An 18,895-nucleotide genomic window follows, 5' to 3' on the forward strand; every position below is an offset into this window, starting at 1 on the left:
GCACTCTTGGCTCACTCACTCTCCTGTTATTGAGTTATCAGAATATCATACAGAGACATCATACAAATCCGTATACATTTAATTGGCATAACTCAAGGGAAGTCAATTATTGATATAAGATACAAATGTCATGCTCTCTGATTCAAAGGAAACTATCATACCATTTAGTTGGAGTACTGTGGAGAATGAGGAGCGAGCCTGCTGCTCTTTCCTTAAGAAAGCCATTAGCCTTGTGTTACTAAGGGCGGTATTGACTTCCCTCCTGTAGGTTCCAGCTCAATGTGAAAGTGTTTGATTACCTGGATGCAGAGTTGAGGCTAGCCGAGACAGGTGAGAATCCCCCGCTTCTCCCCTACTTACCTACTTCCACCTCTCGAAGGATGGGTAACCAGAGCTACAGGACAGTGGCCGGTTTCCATCAACTGTTTATGTTTCGGAAATGGAATAGGGACAGGATAGCAGCCAGCTAAATAAAAACTTGTGAGCACACTTGTGCTGCTGTTGAGGTTGTGACTTAATCGCCCCAAATGACTAATTTATCAAGGGATGTTTACCTTGTGTAAATTAAACACATTTCTAAACCACTTGTTTAATATGACTAGGGCCCTCCGATGTAATTTCACCAAAACCATATTGATAAGTTCTAAATGTTTGCAATTAGAGGACATTAATTATGTTTCTTCTGATTGGCTGTAATGGCATCATGCCCTGCAGGATGTTGTCACAGCCTGTCATCCTGAACAACCATAAACAAACTCTGCAATTGTAAACAACCCTGCCTGACTTACTAACTTGGACATTTGGTACTGGGGAAACATGGGAGCTCCTAACTGCCTTCTTCCTTCTACCCACCCTTGATCTGCTGAGAACTATTTTCCACCCACTCAGTGGGTGATTCATGAATATGTGAGCTATTATCTCAGTGTTGTATTTCTGAACCAGTGACAGAGGTGTTTCACCCAGGCAAGCCATCGATTCCAAATCCTGCCAATTGAGGCCATGTGTTTTTCCTACATTGGTGTGTTTCTGTGATCTGCAGTGATCCGGCAGCTCAACACGTCCATTGCCATCTCTACGACGACGTCAGGCCAGTGTCGCCTGTCCCCCCTCATCCAGGTCATCCAGGACTGCAGTCACCTCTACCACTTCACCGTCAAGCTGCTTTTCAAACTGCATGCCTGTACGTTTGACCACTTATGTGTCTTTTAAAGGGGAACTGACAGCATTTTAGCTACATGACATCTTATTCAAATCTATTCATATACACCCCCACGAAGAATACATGTTTTTAATCAATTTGTTTCCATATGGTAATTTTCATGCTTTCGTAAATGTATACAATGTTTGGGAATGTGCTATAGTAAGGCATTTTTAAAATTTCTATAGCAATATAGTGGGAAAGTGGCTGTGCATTTGGACAATTTAATAGACACTGCAGTAAATAAAAACATCTGTCCTGTCCAGAGACCGATGGCCATAGCATATCCGAGCAACAGTCGACCTATATCCAAATAAGCCATTTGCCACACAAGCCTGCCATCATTCATTTTGAAGTGGACTGTGTGTTTACAGGCAGTAGCAACAGTGCGACTTTAGATCATTAGAAAGCATTTGCCAATTTCTGCAAATGGGAGTCCTCTTACATTTGGGAATGCAATCCTATCGATGAAACAACCATATAGATCAACTCTCAACATTTCAGTTATTTGGCTGTCAAAATTGCACTAATAAACGACAGGGAATGCTCCTCCTTCTGCAGCTTGCCCGCCATAGCATGCGTGTCCCAACCGGAGGTGAAAGTACATTTTAATCGCTTAATGGTACGGGACACCCAAGTCTGCGGCAATTTGGTGAATGGAAAGAGATCTGTTACAAAACACCTACATGTATTATGACATTCTGACATTGTCATTAGGCCTACACTTGTAGCCTGAATTGGTGTATCCACAGTTGTCCACGTGCGCATCTCTCTGCCACTCATCTCCGCTTTATCCGCGAGCATCTCTGACACTTATCTCCGCCTTGACAAAATGTAAGTATAATCCTCAAACCACAACGCAGTTTGGAGCGTATACTACCTGGTTTAAAGTCCATAACCATTTTTTTTTATATGGCTGACATGCAGTGATGTTTAATAGCCTATAGTTTGTTTGGCCTGTTGTAGCCTATTAATTGTGATAGGCTCACGGTTTACCGGTACGGCGTACCACCACTATTTATTTTGCTGGCACGCCATACCGGACCGTACTGCCTATTTCACCCCTGGTCACAACCTACGTTTTGACAACTGAATTGGAATTTGCCTGCCAGCCAATTTGATCCATGCAAAATACATTTGCTTGACAACTAAGCGATATGCTAACTGGATAAGTCGTTCAAGTTCAGCATAGTTAGCAAAGCGATTCACATTTCTTGCTAACTAAATGACACCTGCAGCATCTATAGCTGTAGCCAATGGAAAAAAATATATGAGGGGCCAGCCAGCTAAACAACGTCAACGGCAAAGTAGTTCAAAAGCTGTCAGTTCCACTAACTTAACTGCTTGATTCTATTTCTCAACATGTACTTTAACATCAATGAGAGTTACATAACTGGAGATCAGAAATCAGTATGTTTGAAGTTAATAGTAGTTTAGTTTTCAGCAAGTAGAAATACTATGCTTTGCTGACTTGATAACGAAACTTGTTTCAAAGTCTGTTTAGTGACTGTCTCTTGCATGTCCTGGATTTCAGGTCTCCCAGCAGACACCTTGCAAGGACACCGTGATCGTTTTCATGACCAGTTCCACAGGTAAGTCGCCTCGGGCTGTTATTATATAAGGGCATTAGGGAAGAGAGGGAGGAAGCCTCAGTACAACACAATCTCGCCTATCCCTGGCCTGTGTTACCCTGAGCCGATGCAAATATACTCATCCCTACCACCCAACTTCCACCCATTTCAATGTGTCATCATGACATCACTATCCTATGCACACCTCTGAAAGTGAAAAGGGGTTGAATCTGAGCAGTGTACCAGGTGACATGTTAATGTTATCAACCTGCACGATGATCAGCCCAGAAAGATGGCAGAGGAAGCTTAATGTATTAGTGCCTCTGGATAGTGGGTACCTTGTACCTAAGAGAACCAACTAATTTCTCTTCAGATCAATTTATTTTTATTTTACCTTTTTATTTAACTAGGAAAGTCAGTTAACATCTCTGAGATATGTGAGGTTATCAAATTCAAAACAACAAAATTCAAAACAAAAATCTCATAATTAAAATTCCTCAAGCATACAAGTATATTACACCATTTTAAAGAGTTCACATTAATCCAGCCACAGTGTCTGATTTCAAAAATGCTTTACAGCGAAAGCACCACAAACGATTTTTAGGTCACCACCAAGTCACAGAAAAATCAAGCTTTTTTTCCAGCCAAAGAGGAGTCACAAAAAGCACAAATGGAGATAAAATGAATCACCTTTGATCTTCATCAGATGACACTCCTAGGACTTCATGTTACACAATACATGTATGTATTGTTTGCTAAAGTGCATTTTTATATCCAAAAATCTCATTTTACATTGGCGCGTTACGTTCAGTAGTTCTAAAACATGCGGTGATTGTGCAGAGAGCCACATCAAATTACATAAATACTCATAATAAACATTGATAAAGATACGACTATTATTCAACTATTATACATGGAACTTTAGATAAACTTGTCCTTAATGCAACTGCTGTGTCAGATTTTCTTTAAACTATGGAAAAAACAAACCATGCAATCTGAGTACAGCGTTCAGACAAAAAAGCAGCCAAAAAGATATCCACCATATTGTGTAGTCAGCATTAGTCATTAATAGCATTATAAATATTCACTTACCTTTTATGATCTTCATCAGAATGCACTCACAGGAATCGCAGTTCCACAATAAATGTTTGTTTTGTTCGATAATGTCCATTAATGTCCAAATAACTTATTTTGTTAGGGCGTTTGGTAAACAAATCCAAAAGCGCTTTCAGGTCCCGCCAAACGTCGGATGAAAAGTTCAAAAAGCTCCGTTACAGCCCGTAGAAACTTGTCAAACTAAGTATAGAATCAATCTTTAGAATGTTTTTAACATAAATGTTCAATAATGTTCCAACCGGAGAATTTCATTGTCTGTAGAAAAGCAATGGAACGAGCGCTAACTGTCTCGTGACCGCGCGTCATGAGCCCAAGGCACTCTGCCAGACCTTACTCAAACAGCTCCTATGAGCCCCTCCTTTATAGTAGAATCCTCAAACAAGTTTCTAAAGATGGTTGACATCTAGTGGAAGCCTTAGGAAGTGCAACATAACCAATATCCCACTGTATCTACAATAGGGGCTGAGTTAAAATTTCCCACTTCCTGGTTGGATTTTTCTCAGGTTTTCGCCTGCCATGAGTTCTGTTATACTCAGACATCATTCAAACAGTTTTAGAAACTTCAGTGTTTTCTAATATGCCTATATTAGCATCTGGGACAGAGTAGCAGGCAGTTTACTCATCCAAGCTACTCAATACTGCCTCCATGTCACCAAGAAGTTAAGAACAAATTCTTATTTTCAATGATTGCCTAGGAACAGTGGGTTAACTTCCTTGTTCAGGGGCAGAAAGACAGATATTTACCTTGTCAGCTCGGGGATTTGATCTTGCAACCTTTCGGTTACTAGTCCAACGCTCTAACCACTAGGCTACCTGCCGCAACCACCTGAAGTGTATTCTATTGCGTTCTGTCCTATACACATACTGTATATGAAACGACGCAGTTTAGAAAATGTTACATTCCTGTTTTGGAGGCATCATTCGGATCAGTGGTTGAAATATTTTGCCTTGCCTTACAGCCTCAAGACCTTCTTCAACAAAGCCAGAGACATGCAGTACTTCAAGAGACTCATCCAGATCCCCAAGCTGCCAGAGGTGAGAGCATAGACAGACATAGTAGGGGAAAGACACTGTATTGGGACTCAACTACACTTCCTAGATAACGTAGCCATCTGTGTTTACAGTCCTCTGTCTTATGTATGTGTCTTCATCCTCAGTCTCCTCCTAACTTCCTGCACGCGGCTTCCCTGGCCAAGCATGCGAGGCCAGTGGTGGTCATCCCAAGTGAGGATGAGCCCGAGCAGCAGGAGGATGATGATGACGATGATGACCCTGAACCGCTTATCAATGTCAGCGACGTCACCATGCCCAGCATGATGGTGCCACAGGTATGACTCATAGGTCACGGTCATGATCTCTGAGGTCTATGGCCCCTTGGATATTCATGTCTTATTAATATAGGTATCACTAATTTTGGCTATAGATTGTGTAAACATTAATACATCATCTCTGACTTTTTCTTTTAGCATTTCGACAAATTTGATCAGACTTTCGGACCTTCCAATGACAGGTTAGTCATTGTCATCTTTTAGCATTGGTGTGCTTGAAAATAAAGGATATGTAAACTGGGGTGCGTTCAACAAGTGAAATAGTTAGCTAACATATTTAATTTGGTTTGTGTTAGCTGTGACCGTTCACTAACGTTAGCTGAAGTCTGAGAATGTAGTGTATGGCCAACGTAAGTGTCTGTTTCGGGTCTTAACTGCCACTACAAATAAGAATGTGGACATGTAGAATTTCCATTACATGTAGTAGGAATAGCAAAGTAATTTGCAGTTTGATTATTGCTCTAAAAATCTATGGTAGTCCTTACAAATAGTAGCTGTTTGATGTTTCACAAACATTTGGAAAGTTCATTCAAATTGTATAATTGAAATTGTTCTTAAGTAACATGTTTGCTGCAAACAGAACCCTTGTTGAACTCACCTGGTAATTAAAAAAAATAATTAAAAAAACAATTTAACTGACCTACAGTACCCATCAAAAGTTTGGACACATTGTAGAATAATAGTGAAGACATCAACTATTAAATAACATATATGGAGTCATGTAGTAACCCAAAAAGTGTTTAACAGAATATATTTCATATTTGAGGTTCTTCAAAGTAGCCACCATTTGCCTGGATGACAGATTTGCACACTCTTGGCATTCTCTCAACTAGCTTCATGTAGTAGTCACCTGGAATGCATTTCAATGAGCATGTGTGCCATGTTAAAAGTTAATGCGTTTGAGCCAATCCGTTGTGTTGTGACAAGATATTTGGTAGAAGACCCAAGTCCATATGGCAAGAACTGCTCAAATAAGTAAAGAGAAACGACAGTCCATCATTACTTTAAGACATGAAGGTCAGAATTTCAAGAACTTTTAAAGTTTCTTCAAGTGCAGTCGCAAAAACCATCAAGCTCTATGAGGACTCTGGCTCTCATGAGGACCACCACAGGAAAGGAAGACCCATAGTTACCTCTGCTGCAGAGGATAAGTTCATTATTTACCAGCCTCAGATTGCAGCCCAAATAAATGCTTCAGAGTTCAATAACAGACACATCTCAACATCACTGTTCAGAGTAGACTGCTTGAATCAGGCCTTCATGGTGGAATTGCTGCAAAGAAACCACTACTAAAGGACATCAATAAGAAGAGACTTGCTTGGGCCAAGAAACACGAGCAATGGACATTAGACCAGTGGAAATCTGTCGTTTGGTCCGAGTCCAAATGTGAGATTTTTGGTTCCAACCGCAGTGGAGGTGAACGGATGATCTCATGTGTGGTTCCCACTGTGAAGCATGCAGTAGGTGGTGTGATGTTTTTTTTGCTGGTGACACGGTCTATGATTTATTTAGAATTCAAGGTATACTTAACCAGCATGGCTACCACAGCATTCTGCAGCGATATGCCATCCCATCTGGCTTGGGCTTAGTGGGACTATCATTTGTGTTTCACAATGATCCAAAACACCTCCAGGCTGTGTAAGGGCTATTTGACTAAGAAGGAGAGTGATGGAGTGCTGCATCAGATGACCTGGCTTCCACAATCACCCAAACCCAACTCAATTGAGATGGTTTGTGATGACTTGGACCACAGAGTGAAGGAAAAGCAGCCAACAAGTGCTCAGCGTATGTGGGAACTCCTTCAAGACTGTTGGCAATGCATTCCAGGTGAAGCTGGTTGAGAATTCCAGGAGTGTGCAAAGCTGTCATCAAGGCAAAGGGTGGCTACTTTGAAGAATCTAAAATATATTTTGATTTGTTTAACACTTTTTTTGGTTACTACATGATTCCATATGTATTATTTCATAGTTTTGATGTATTCACTATTATTCTACAATGTAGAAAATAGTACAAATAAAAACACTTGAATGAGTAGGTGTCAACTTTTGTCTGGTACTGTATGTTTGGATATTTTCTTGTGTGCCAGTGCTTATGTATGCTAATGGTTAGTGAATGTCTTCTGGTGTACAGGGATATCCAGATTGAGAACCTCCAGCAGGACTTGGAGAAGTTGAGGGCAGATCTGGAAAGGGTCAAAGGAGAGGTAAGTAGACATGTTTTAACTCCTTTAAACATATTTTTACAGTTGTACACATTTGTTGATTTAAATGCTTGTCATAATTAGTTGCAGTAATAAGTTACTTGTTGTTCTTTATACCTGAAGATCCATGTTTGATTGAAACATTGTCAATAAAGGTGGTAAATTGGGAGCATATTCAGTCTTTAGCTCAGCACCTATGCATTTTTAAGGATGTGCGTGTGACCACAAAGATATCTATTGTTCCTCTTTGTAATAATACTACACTAAACAAAAATATAAACACAACATATAAAGTGTTGGTCCCATGTTTCTTGAGCTTAAATAAAATATCCCAGAAATGTTCTATATGCACCAAAAGCTTAATACTATCAAATGTTGTGCACAAATTTGTTTATGTCCCTGTTAGTGAGTATTTCTCCTTTGCCAAGATAATCCATCTACCTGACAGGCGTGGGATATCAAGAAACTGATTAAACAGCATGATCATTACACAGGTGCATCGTCTAAGACCAGGCCGCTAATTACACCGTGGTTTTGCACAACCGAAGATGTGCTCTTCGCGGATTAATCCAAATTTCAACTGTACTGGGCAGATAGCGCGTATGGGGTAGTGTGTGTGCCTGCGGTTTACTGATGTCAAAGGTGTTAACAAAACCCCACCACCACAGTGCACTATGGTATGGGCAGGCATAAGCTACGGACAACAAACACAATTTGCGTTTTTTAGATGGCAATTTGAATGCACAGAGATACTGTGGTGAGATCTTGAGGCCAATTGTCATGCCATTCACCCGCCGCCATCACGTTTCAGCATGATAATGCACGGCACCATGTCGCAAGGATCTGTACACAATTCCTGGAACTGAACATGTCCCAGTTCTTCCATGGCCTGCATACTCACCAGACATGTAACCCTTTGAGCATGTTTGGGATGCTCTGGATCAATGTGTACAACAGCGTGTTCCAGTTCTGGCCAATATCCAGCAAATTCGCACAGACATTTAAGAGTGGGACAACATTCCATGAGCCACAATCAACAGCTTAGTCAACTATGCGAAGGAGATGTCGTGCTGCTTGAGGCCGATAGTTTTCACACCGGATACTGACAGGTTTTCTGATCCATGCCCCTACTTATTATTTTTTTACAGAAAATGTTTTAAAGGTTCCTGTGACCAACAGATGCATCTGTATTCCCAGTTATTTGAAATCCATAGATCAGGGCCTAATTCATTTATTTAAATTGACTGATGAACTGTAACTCAGAAATCTTTGAAATGTTTGCATTTTATAGTTTTCTTCACTATTTAAATGTTAATTATGTATAACAAAGTTGTGACTGGTGAACATTTGTTTGTGTACATGGGAAAGGAATTTAGGAAATGTGTTGGGTGGATGCAAAGACTGATCTTGACATGTGGAATGTGGCAACTAGTCTCAGAATGGGAAATGACGTCTGTCTGTGTTCAGAGAAGACCAGTGCCTGGGGAGAGATGTACTGTTTACCCTGGTTTCGGCAAATGGCTGGCTCCTTATGTGGCCTGTTAAACTACTCAGCATTTGTATATTTTTATGTTACAGTAGTTAGCTATGATGCTATCACTATTGAATCAATCCATCCTAACCCAACATTGATTAATTTCAGAATTCTTTTGTTCCACTCAACATATGTTTCTCCTGTCTGAGGCTCCCATCCACCAGTGCCATGCCATGGTGGTACTTGATAATCTATCCAAAGGAGGTTTACTATGGTGACTGACTGTCTGCCTGCCTGCCTCCTCCCTCCTACAGGCCCAGCGCTACATCACACAGCTCAAGTCCCAGATTAACAGCCTTGAGACAGAGCTGGAAGAGCAGCGGGTGCAGAAACAGCGTGCCCTGGTGGAGAATGAACAGCTGCGCATGGAGCTGGAGGCCACTCGGCACCGCAACGCTGAACACGAGATCGTGCAGGCCACCTTCGGAGAGGCCGAGAGTAAGTGGCCACTCACTAAGTCTGGCATACATGTTCAGTCACACTTTATTTAAAACGCATTCTGACATGTCTCTCTCGTCTCTGACCCCTTCTGTGCTGTCCAGCGAGAGCCCAGGCCACAGAGCAGCGCTACACCAAGCTAAAGGAGAAGCACACGGAGCTGGTGTCCAGCCATGCTGAACTGCTCAGGAAGGTACAGAACCTCACTTTTGTTGTCATTCTGTGGTTCATTGGGTGCAAAGTGACTACTTGTAGACTCACCTGAGAGCATTATTTTTCTGTTTAATGTTAATAGAATGTTTAACAGAGTGTGCATGTGACATTGTGCTGGCAGAGTGCAGACACCGTGAAGATTCTGTCGGCAACACAGCAGACCCAGGAGGAGGTGGAGAGGACCAAGCAGCAGCTGGCTTTCGAGGTGGATCGCATCAAACTGGACGCTGACATGAAGGTTACTTTATTCTGAGTATTGACAATAGTGATCTAGTACCGTTAATGTTATATTTCAGTACTGTATTAGCCATTTATTAAAATGACAATATGTTCTTTCTTGTTGCAGCTTGAGGAGCAGAAGTTTGAGATGAAGAAGCTTAAAAGGGATTTTGAGGAAAAGCAGGCTGAGGTGGAACATGTCAAAGGCACTCTGCAGCGCACTGAGAAGGTGTGTGTGTGTGTGTGTGTGTGTGTGCTGATGATGCAGTAAATATTGAATAAAGAAAGTGGATTCCCTCGCTTATGTAATGGCACAGGTGACTCATCTGTTTCACCCTCATGTAGAAGAATCACTGCACTTCCCTGTCATGACAATCATAATTGGCTGAAAAGCCCATAGGAAGCTGCACTCTGTGATAACATGAGTCTCACAAACATCCGAAAAGGCTTGTCCTCACAACAGTTAATGCACCTATTGTTATGCAATCTCCCTCTTTCTGTCTCTTCTCTCCCCACTCCTCTCTCCTCCTTCCATCACTCCCTCTCTGCCAGGTGGGGGAACAGCTGACCAGCTCTATGTTGGCGCTGCAGGCGGAGAAAGAGCGCCTGATGCGCTCTGCGAGTGAAAAGGAGGCCGAGCTGTCGTCCCTGAGCCAGGCTGCACAGCTGCAGCAGTCTTCCCTGCAGCAGGAGAGAGATCGGAGCACCAGGGAGCTGGGAGAGCTGCAGGGCAAGCTGCAGGAGAAGGTGAGTTAGGACAACACAGCACAGAGCAGTGACTAGCTCAGTCCGCTGCTTTGTCTTGTCTATATAATTTGCTGATAGCAGAAGAGAAAATAGACATGTAAAAGCTACACTGCTGGTCAAGTCCCACATTACTCACTGTGCAGTGAAAGATTTTCTTGAATCGATGAACTATTTGGCTGTCTGTGCACAATATAAGATAAACCATTAGTATGTATGTGCCATCTATTTTTCCCTGTGACTGGGTCTGACTGTCTTGTTGCATCTTTGCAGTCAAGACGTGAGGTGCAGTTGCAGCAGAAGCTGCTGGAGGAGCAGTTCTCCCTGCTGCAGGGAACGGTCTCTGAGGCTGAGTACATCATTCAGGACGCTGTGGCCAAGCTGGACGACCCCTTGCATATCCGCTGCACCAGCTCCCCAGGTTAAAATAAGTGAACATGCTCACAGAGAGGGTGCTTAGGGATCCTTAGCTAGTAGTGGTGTTCATGTCACTTAGAATAGAAAGTGAGATCCATTCGGTTATCTCAGTTTATATCTATTCAACCGGTATATCTACTCATCATTCCATTCATTATTTTTGGATCTCGAACAATATTGCATTTCAAACGTTTCCTTTGTCTCTCCACCACCACAGATTACCTGGTCAGTCGGGCAGAGGCCACTTTGGGCTCCATTGACAAAGTGAAAAAAGGTCACTCCGACTACCTGACGAACATGGGAGGTGAGTTGCTCATTACTTGGTACTTCGTGTTTTTGATATACTGTAATTAGTAGTCTTTGAGCAACCACAGTGATAGTCATAAGTGACAGAGCTGGGCTGTGTTGCAATTGGCAGTGATACCTTCTCTCGCTGGTCGTATTTCTGTTCTCTAGATGCTGGTGGGCTACTGAGGGCCCTGACCAACTTCTCCCACCTGGCTGCTGACACCATCATCAACGGCAGTGCCACAGCACACTTGGCTCCCACTGACCACGCCGACCGTAAGAACATTCTTCTCTTCAAGTAGAATGAATTATTGTTTGAAACAGGCATCTTGTTGTATCTTACTGGGATTTTATTAGATGAGATATTGAATCCATTTGGTATGTGATTATAGTGTCAGAGTGTGTCTTGCACTTTTGCACTCTTCAGGTCTGACAGAGAATTGCAGGGGCTGTGCCACTCAGAGTCTGCAGTTCCTGAAGGATCTCAAGTCCAAGGCCTCCCTTCAGAGGGCAGACCCGGCCTCCATTCGCATAGTGGTTGAAAAGATCCTGAAGCTGGGGAAGGTGAGGGGCTACTGGGCAGTCTTCTCCATTTTTCCCACTCTTCTTTTCCTACTTCTTAATCTCATCTCCTCCTCCAATGTTTAGGAACTGCGACCTAAAGGCATGGATGTGCGACAGGATGAGCTGGGAGATCTGGTGGACAAGGAGATGGCAGCCACATCAGCAGCCATTGAGAAGGCAGTGAGCAGAATCGATGTGAGGATCACAGCCATATAGAATCTAGAGCACCGTACTGTATCTAGGAATGCCATATAAAGCTCAACCCTATGTTTTACAACGTGGGTAAGTCATTCTGTATCTAGACATCTCTCATTTGCAGTCTTTCTGTATCTAAAGGAAATGATGAACCAGGCCCGAATGGACACCTCAGGGGTCAAACTTGAGGTCAATGAGAGGTCAGTACTATATGTGTTACTTGCACTGTTTATGCATTCATCCCCTTTCACTCACCATGATATTACTCCTTGTTTTATAGAATCCTCTACAGCTGCACAGACCTGATGAAGGTAAGATTACTTTTTCGATTGACTTACACAAAAGGTCTGATCGGCATCCTATTAATGCTGCGTTTAAAAAAAATATATATATATACATACATACATACATGCATCCATCCATCCATCCATCCATCCATCCATCCATCCATCCATCCGGCCGAGCTAGCTAGCTCTGGAAAAAAATTAAGAGATTACAGCAAAATGATCCGTTTGACTATTTATAGATATGTGTTTGGGTAAAATGTTTTGTTTTATTCTATAAACTAGTGACAGCATTTCTCCTAAATTCCAAATAAAAAATATTGTTATTTAGAGCATTTATTTGCAGAAAATGACAACTGGTCGAATAACAAAAAATGTGCAGTGTTGTCAGACCTCGAATAATGCGAAGAAAATGGAAGAAAATATGTTGATAGACATTTTTTATACTGTTTTAACTTAAGAAGAGTTCAGACATCAATATTTGGTGGAATAACCCTGATTTTCAATCACAGCTTTCATGCATCTTGACATGCTCTCCACCAGTTTTGCACATTGATGTTGGTTAACTTTATGCCACTCCTGCCTGGCGCAAAAATTCAAGCAGATCGGCTTTGTTCGATGGCTTGTGACCATCCATCTTCTTCTTGATCACATTAGAGGTTTTCAATGGGGTTCAGGTCTGGAGATTGGGCTGGCCATGACAGGGTCTTGACGTGGTCCTCCATCCACACCTTGATTGTCCTACTGGAAAAAACAATCCTCAGGGTTGGGGAACATTGTCAGAGCAGAAGGAAGCAAGTTTTCTTCCAGGACAACCTTGTTCGTGGCTTGATTCATGCGTCCTTCACAAAGACACATCTGCCCGATTCCAGCCTTGTTGAAGCACCCCCAGATCATCACCGATCCTCCACCAAATTTCACAGTGGGTGTGAGACCTTGCGAGGCCTACAAGCCATAGTGTGTTATCTTTTTTTGCATTCCCTCCTTTCCTCTATCCCACTCTCAGGCCATCCACCTGTTGGTCCTGACATCCACCGACCTACAGAAGGAGATTGTTGAGGGCGGAAGGGTAAGTCTTGAAATATAGAATTAAATGTTCAAAATGTCATGGAAATCCATCCTATCATTAGCTAAAAGATGAACGTCCTGACCACTGCTGGACTTGATGTTCTCTCTCTAGGGTGCAGCCACTATTAAGGAATTCTACGCCAGGAACTCCCGTTGGACTGAGGGACTCATCTCTGCCTCCAAAGCTGTGGGATGGGGAGCCACGCAGATGGTGTAAGTGCATAATCATGAGGGTCGTCTCCGCTTGTTATTGTGTGAGTGATACAGAAATGTCCCATGTTAGAGTATTGTGATGATGATGATGTGTTGCTTGCTTGGTTTCTCTCACAGTGAGTCTGCTGATAAGGTGGTGCTGCACACTGGCAAATATGAGGAGCTCATTGTCTGCTCCCACGAGATCGCTGCCAGCACGGCACAGTTGGTCGCATCCTCCAAGGTGGGAAACAAACTCACAAACGTTTGAACTCAGTGCTCCCTTTCCCCTTAATAATCTGTTTATTTTCCTCTATCCCTCATGTATTCCCTCAGGGTTCCATTTTAGCATCTGTGTTAATTTGTATTAATGACTTGGGAAATGGGCTGCAACCAGACAAGTTGCATCTGTATGCAGATGCAACAGTCATCTATTCAAAAGATCCTTCTGGTTCAGGAGGTTGAAGAGTTCGACTGCCTTTCAGTCACTGCAGAGCCACCTATATGGTCTCAAACTGGTCTTGAATGCACAAAAAAATGAATTATGACTATATCAGATCTCATTCTCAGCTAGAAAAGGGTTAGCATTTTCACATCTGGAGGCACATCCATTGAAAAAGTGTCATCCTACAAATACCTAGGTATATGGTTGGACGACAAACTGTCGTTCAAATTTCATATGCATTGTCTTGTGAGGAAACTGAAATTGCTTTTTTTATTTTCGTTTAAGGCTTGCTTCCTGTTTTGAAATATCACATGGAATAATGTAGTAACAAAATAAGTGTTAATGTAGTAATCTTCAAAGTAGCCACCTTTTGCTTTGCACACTTCGCATTCTCTCAACCAGCTTAATGAGGTAGTCATCTGGAATGCATTTCAATTAACAGGTGTGCCTTGTTAAAAGTGAATTTGTGAAATTTCTTTCCTTTCTAATGCGTTTGAGCCAATCAACTGTGTTGTGAAAAGGTGGGGGTGGTATACAGAAGATAGCCCTATTTGGTAAAAGACCAAGTCCATATTATGGCAAGAACACCTCAAATAAGCAAAGAGAAACAACAGTCCATTACTTTAAGACATGAAGGTCAGTCAATCTGGAAACGTCAAGAACTTTGTTTCTTCAAGTGCAGTCGCAAAAACCATCAAGCGTTATGATGAAACTGACTCTCGTGAGGACCGCCACAGGAAAGGAAGATGCAGAGTTACCTCTGCTGCAGAGGATAAGTTCATTAGAGTTACCAGCCTCAGATTGCAGCCCAAATAAATGCTTCAGAGTTCAGTAACAAACACATCTCAACATCAACTGTTGAGAGGAGACTACGTGAATCGGGCCTTCATGTTCAAATTGCTGCAAAGAAACCACTACCAATAATAAGAGACTTGGTTGGGCCAAGAAACATGAGCAATGGACATTAGACCGGTGGAAATCTGTCCTTTGGTGTGAGATTTTTGGTTCCAACCAACGTGTCTTTGTGAGATGCAGAGTATGTGTGGTTCCCACCGTGAAGCATGGAGGTGGTGGTGTGGGGTGCTTTGTTGGTGACACTCAGCGGTTTATTTAGAATTCAAGGCACACTTAACCAGCATGGCTACCACAGCATTCTGCAGTGATATGCCAGCCCATCTGGTTGGTGCTTAGTGGGACTATCATTTGTTTTTCAACAGGACAATGACCCAAAACACAACTCCAGGCTGTGTAAGGTTTATTTGACCTGGCCTCCACAATTACTTGACCTCAACCCAATTGAGATGGCTTGGGAGAATTTGGACTGCAGAGTGAAGGAGAAGCAGCCAACAAGTGCTTAGCATATGGGGGAACTCCTTCAAGACTTGGAAAAGCATTCCATGTGAAACTGGTTAAATAATGCCAGGAATGTGCAAAGCTGCCAAGGCAGAGTAGGGATCTGAGTGTCACCAAAGAGTGGCTACTTTGAAGAATCTAATTTTAATATTTTGATTTAACACCTTTTTGGTTACAACATTATTCCATATGTGTTATTTCATAATTTTGACGTGTTCATTCTACAATGTAGAAAATAATAAAAAATAAAAACGTTTGAATAAGTCGGTGTGTTCTAACTTTTGACTGATACTGTATATATTCAAATTCTGCCCCATATCACTATTTCTCACCCTCCCTCTCTCCTCTGTGTTTAGGTAAAAGCAGACCGCAACAGTACAAAACTGACAGCTCTCCAGCAGGCTTCTCGCCATGTGAACGAGATGGCAGCCAACGTGGTGGCCTCCACCAAGACAGGCCAGGAGCACCTGGAGGACAAGGGTTAGTGTGTGTGTGCGTGTGTCTGACCAAACAGAAGATGTGAATCCCCTCAGGCCCTAAAGTCATATGGCTGTGTTTGATGTTTGCCTTTCTCTTTCTTCTGCAGATACCATGGACTTCTCTGGAATGTCACTCATCAAGCTAAAAATGGAGGAAATGGAGTCACAGGTGAGTCCCTGTGTGTGTGTCTGTTTGAGCCTGTCTGCATGCATGTGTTTCTGTGTGATTGTAACCCTCCTCTACTGTATGAGTAGGTGAAGGTGTTGGAGCTGGAGAATCAGCTGGGTAATGAGCGTCTGCGCCTGGGAGAGCTCAGGAAGAAGCACTATAATATTGCAGGTGTTCCAGCAGCAGACCTCCCAGAGGGCAACGGACTGGACCCCTCGCTTGCCCCTGTTGCACCCTCCTCACCCAAATCCTCCAAGCCTAGTGTCATGAGGAAACCTGACTTGGCTCAGAAACCCAACTTACCGCCTAAAAATATGGTAAGAGAACAGTCGCTGGGTTTGTGTTCATGTTTAGGGTAGTACTTACTGAAAGAACTGCCACATAATGCCACATTTGAAAAATAATCTTATGCTGCACCATTTAATGGTCAATTCTTGTTTCAAATGTGTGTTTTCTCTCGTCATTGCAGTTTAGGTAGACAGCTACAAGCTAGAGAAGGACATCTTCATAGTGGATGGTTGGGTTGATCTGAGACACAGCCATCTTATGACGTGGACACAGGGTCCTTTTGAGCTGCCTCCAACCGGACAATCCTCTGTCCTCTCTGCCTATTTCTTTTGCCAAACTGGAACTTGTGCTCCCCTCTTCTTCAGCCTGGTTTTATCTCTCGGTGCTTTCTGCCTGTGAAAGAGATACGCACTATTCTTTTATAGATAAACCACAATGTGCCACCGAGGCGGTATTCTTTGTTTTTGTGGACCATAAAGGTATCAAGAACTGAAAGGGAAAATGTTTTATGGAATTATGCAAATCGTTTGTAATGGAACAATGTAATTTTGTGTTTCTGAGCTTTTTACTTCAAGCTACTTTTAAAAGACCGTTGTGCATATAATTGTATTAGAATGGACAGGATCACTTTAACATCATAAAATGACAGAGTATTGAATTAGGCCGTATCTGGGACAGCCTCTTGGTGCACATTGTTTGGTAGCCTTTTTCTGGAGTGCGTCACTGTATTTTTTTGTTTGTTATTTTTCTATGTTGGTTGCTGTGTGGGGGAAGGAGGGAGACATTGGCACACAGATCATGCGGGAAAGCACATTTTTACACAGTCCCTATTCAATGTCTCTGCATAAGTTCCAGGGTGTTATTCCCGCTACTTCCTTTGCTTGACCTTATATGTAATTGGGACTGTAGTCTCGTCCTCACCCCTTTCCATATCACTACATGCATGATCTTCAGTAAGACCAGGGAGTGAGGTGTTTAGAGAGATCTCCCAACGCTGTTTAGGTTACTGCATTTGATTCTGGATTTGACCCATTACCCGCAGATCAAAGAACCGCTCGATCAGTAACTATACACATGGACATAAGTACAATTATGCATTTTTATATACAATAGGAAATTTACTCAATAGGGATTTAATCTGCACATCACAAATGTATTCTTTGCATCTCTTATGTGCACCCTAGACACTGAATGTCTCTAACACTGGGTATGTAAAACTGGCTATGTAGTTACAGGACATTGGTTAAAAATGTTGGCACACAAAGGAAATCTCTGTACTTGACAATGAACAAATCTACCTTTTTTAAAGGGACTTTTTTGCTACTTTCCCAGGCTGAAAAGGGATGGAATATGTGAGAGGGTGACGGCACAAGGGGTCTAAACAGGATGTACAGTATGTTGAACCCTTCTTTTGCTTCTGGGAGCATAAAATGCTTGCTTTCCTGTTCTTTCCTCTGTATTAAACATGTTTTATATATTAAAATCTAGTAATATATTTTAGTAAAGACTGCTGTTACTCTGGTTCCTCTTTATACATGGCAAATAAACAAATGTTAGTGTATGTTTGTGCCTCTTATTTTGGACACAATAGTTATCATGAGAAGGTTATTTAAACTTTTTTTTTTATCCTTTACACTTATGGGACTTGACCTGTGGATAGGATACATTTTAAATGTTTCTTACAGAAGAAATATTAAAAGTATGTCACTTTACCCCTAGCTACATGTACATATTACTTCCACTAACCTGTCTCTTGCACATTGACTCTGTACTGGTACCCCTGTATATAGCCTCGTTACTGTTACTTTTTTTAACATTTTAGTTTATTTAGTTAATATTTTCTTGACTGCATTGTTGGTTAAGGGCTTGTACACCTTTTGTATTCGGCTAATGTGACAAATAACATTTTTATTTGGTAGCAATTGCAGGGCAACAGTTTATTATACCGAAGGTGAGGCCACAACAGTTCACCTGACTGACCTAGACTGAATCCAAACATTACACTGTTGATTTTGTGCACTTTACATGTACTGTACTCTTTGCCGCATTTGTTGATAACAAAATTGGAAAATACTCTGGATACATTCAGTAACATGATAATATCTTAATGTGGGGTAGTGCAACATGAGACAACAAATGACAAGGACTAACTGGTGTTTCCAAGTGGCTATTCACCTCTCCGAAGTGTACAGTTCCTAAGTAATCTCAATGCAGTTTTATGACTTATAGAGTCTTCAACATTAGCTTGATTTGCATCTAAAACAGATTTTCATGAAAATATTCTAAAACCTGCATAAAATAATCTGCGCATTTTCCCACCAGAGATGTTTCAACCATACGGGCCTTTTGTGGATAAACATTGCATGTTTATCAGCCCAGTCATAACTTTTTTTTCATGCTTCAGGTAATTCATCCTCATGAAATGGTTGGAAACCTAGTTTATAAGGTGCTTTTTGAGCTCTCCTAGCTGTGCCTTTGTGGAACTGGAGCAAGCACACTTGTTTGGAACACAACCCTGCATCCCTGCCATCGCACAATTACTGATGTAATTCATTTGTAAGCCAGTTGCCAACATGACTAGCTAAATTCTAA

General features: G+C 41.9%; 1 protein-coding gene across 1 annotated transcript in view; it reads left to right on the forward strand.

Moving 5' to 3' along the window:
- LOC110525698 (huntingtin-interacting protein 1-related protein) overlaps positions 1-17,864 on the forward strand; it is a 31,631-nt gene extending 13,767 nt beyond the window's left edge. The window contains exons 7-32 of the mRNA XM_021606063.3: positions 269-330; positions 1,040-1,180; positions 2,733-2,790; positions 4,845-4,920; positions 5,043-5,213; positions 5,352-5,395; positions 7,344-7,416; positions 9,202-9,385; positions 9,490-9,578; positions 9,720-9,836; positions 9,945-10,046; positions 10,370-10,564; positions 10,835-10,982; positions 11,196-11,282; positions 11,435-11,542; positions 11,694-11,830; positions 11,915-12,025; positions 12,167-12,225; positions 12,306-12,336; positions 13,316-13,378; positions 13,490-13,590; positions 13,708-13,813; positions 15,724-15,847; positions 15,954-16,015; positions 16,102-16,332; positions 16,485-17,864. Coding sequence (XP_021461738.3) covers positions 269-330; positions 1,040-1,180; positions 2,733-2,790; positions 4,845-4,920; positions 5,043-5,213; positions 5,352-5,395; positions 7,344-7,416; positions 9,202-9,385; positions 9,490-9,578; positions 9,720-9,836; positions 9,945-10,046; positions 10,370-10,564; positions 10,835-10,982; positions 11,196-11,282; positions 11,435-11,542; positions 11,694-11,830; positions 11,915-12,025; positions 12,167-12,225; positions 12,306-12,336; positions 13,316-13,378; positions 13,490-13,590; positions 13,708-13,813; positions 15,724-15,847; positions 15,954-16,015; positions 16,102-16,332; positions 16,485-16,493 — 2,689 coding nt within the window. The 3' untranslated portion in view covers positions 16,494-17,864. The remainder of the gene's footprint in view (positions 1-268; positions 331-1,039; positions 1,181-2,732; positions 2,791-4,844; positions 4,921-5,042; positions 5,214-5,351; positions 5,396-7,343; positions 7,417-9,201; positions 9,386-9,489; positions 9,579-9,719; positions 9,837-9,944; positions 10,047-10,369; positions 10,565-10,834; positions 10,983-11,195; positions 11,283-11,434; positions 11,543-11,693; positions 11,831-11,914; positions 12,026-12,166; positions 12,226-12,305; positions 12,337-13,315; positions 13,379-13,489; positions 13,591-13,707; positions 13,814-15,723; positions 15,848-15,953; positions 16,016-16,101; positions 16,333-16,484) is intronic.
- Positions 17,865-18,895: the final 1,031 nt, after the last annotated feature.

This window comes from Oncorhynchus mykiss, chromosome 6, assembly GCF_057628025.1.
Source record: "Oncorhynchus mykiss isolate SJ-2025 chromosome 6, ASM5762802v1, whole genome shotgun sequence".
NCBI classification, from domain to species: Eukaryota; Metazoa; Chordata; class Actinopteri; order Salmoniformes; family Salmonidae; genus Oncorhynchus; species Oncorhynchus mykiss.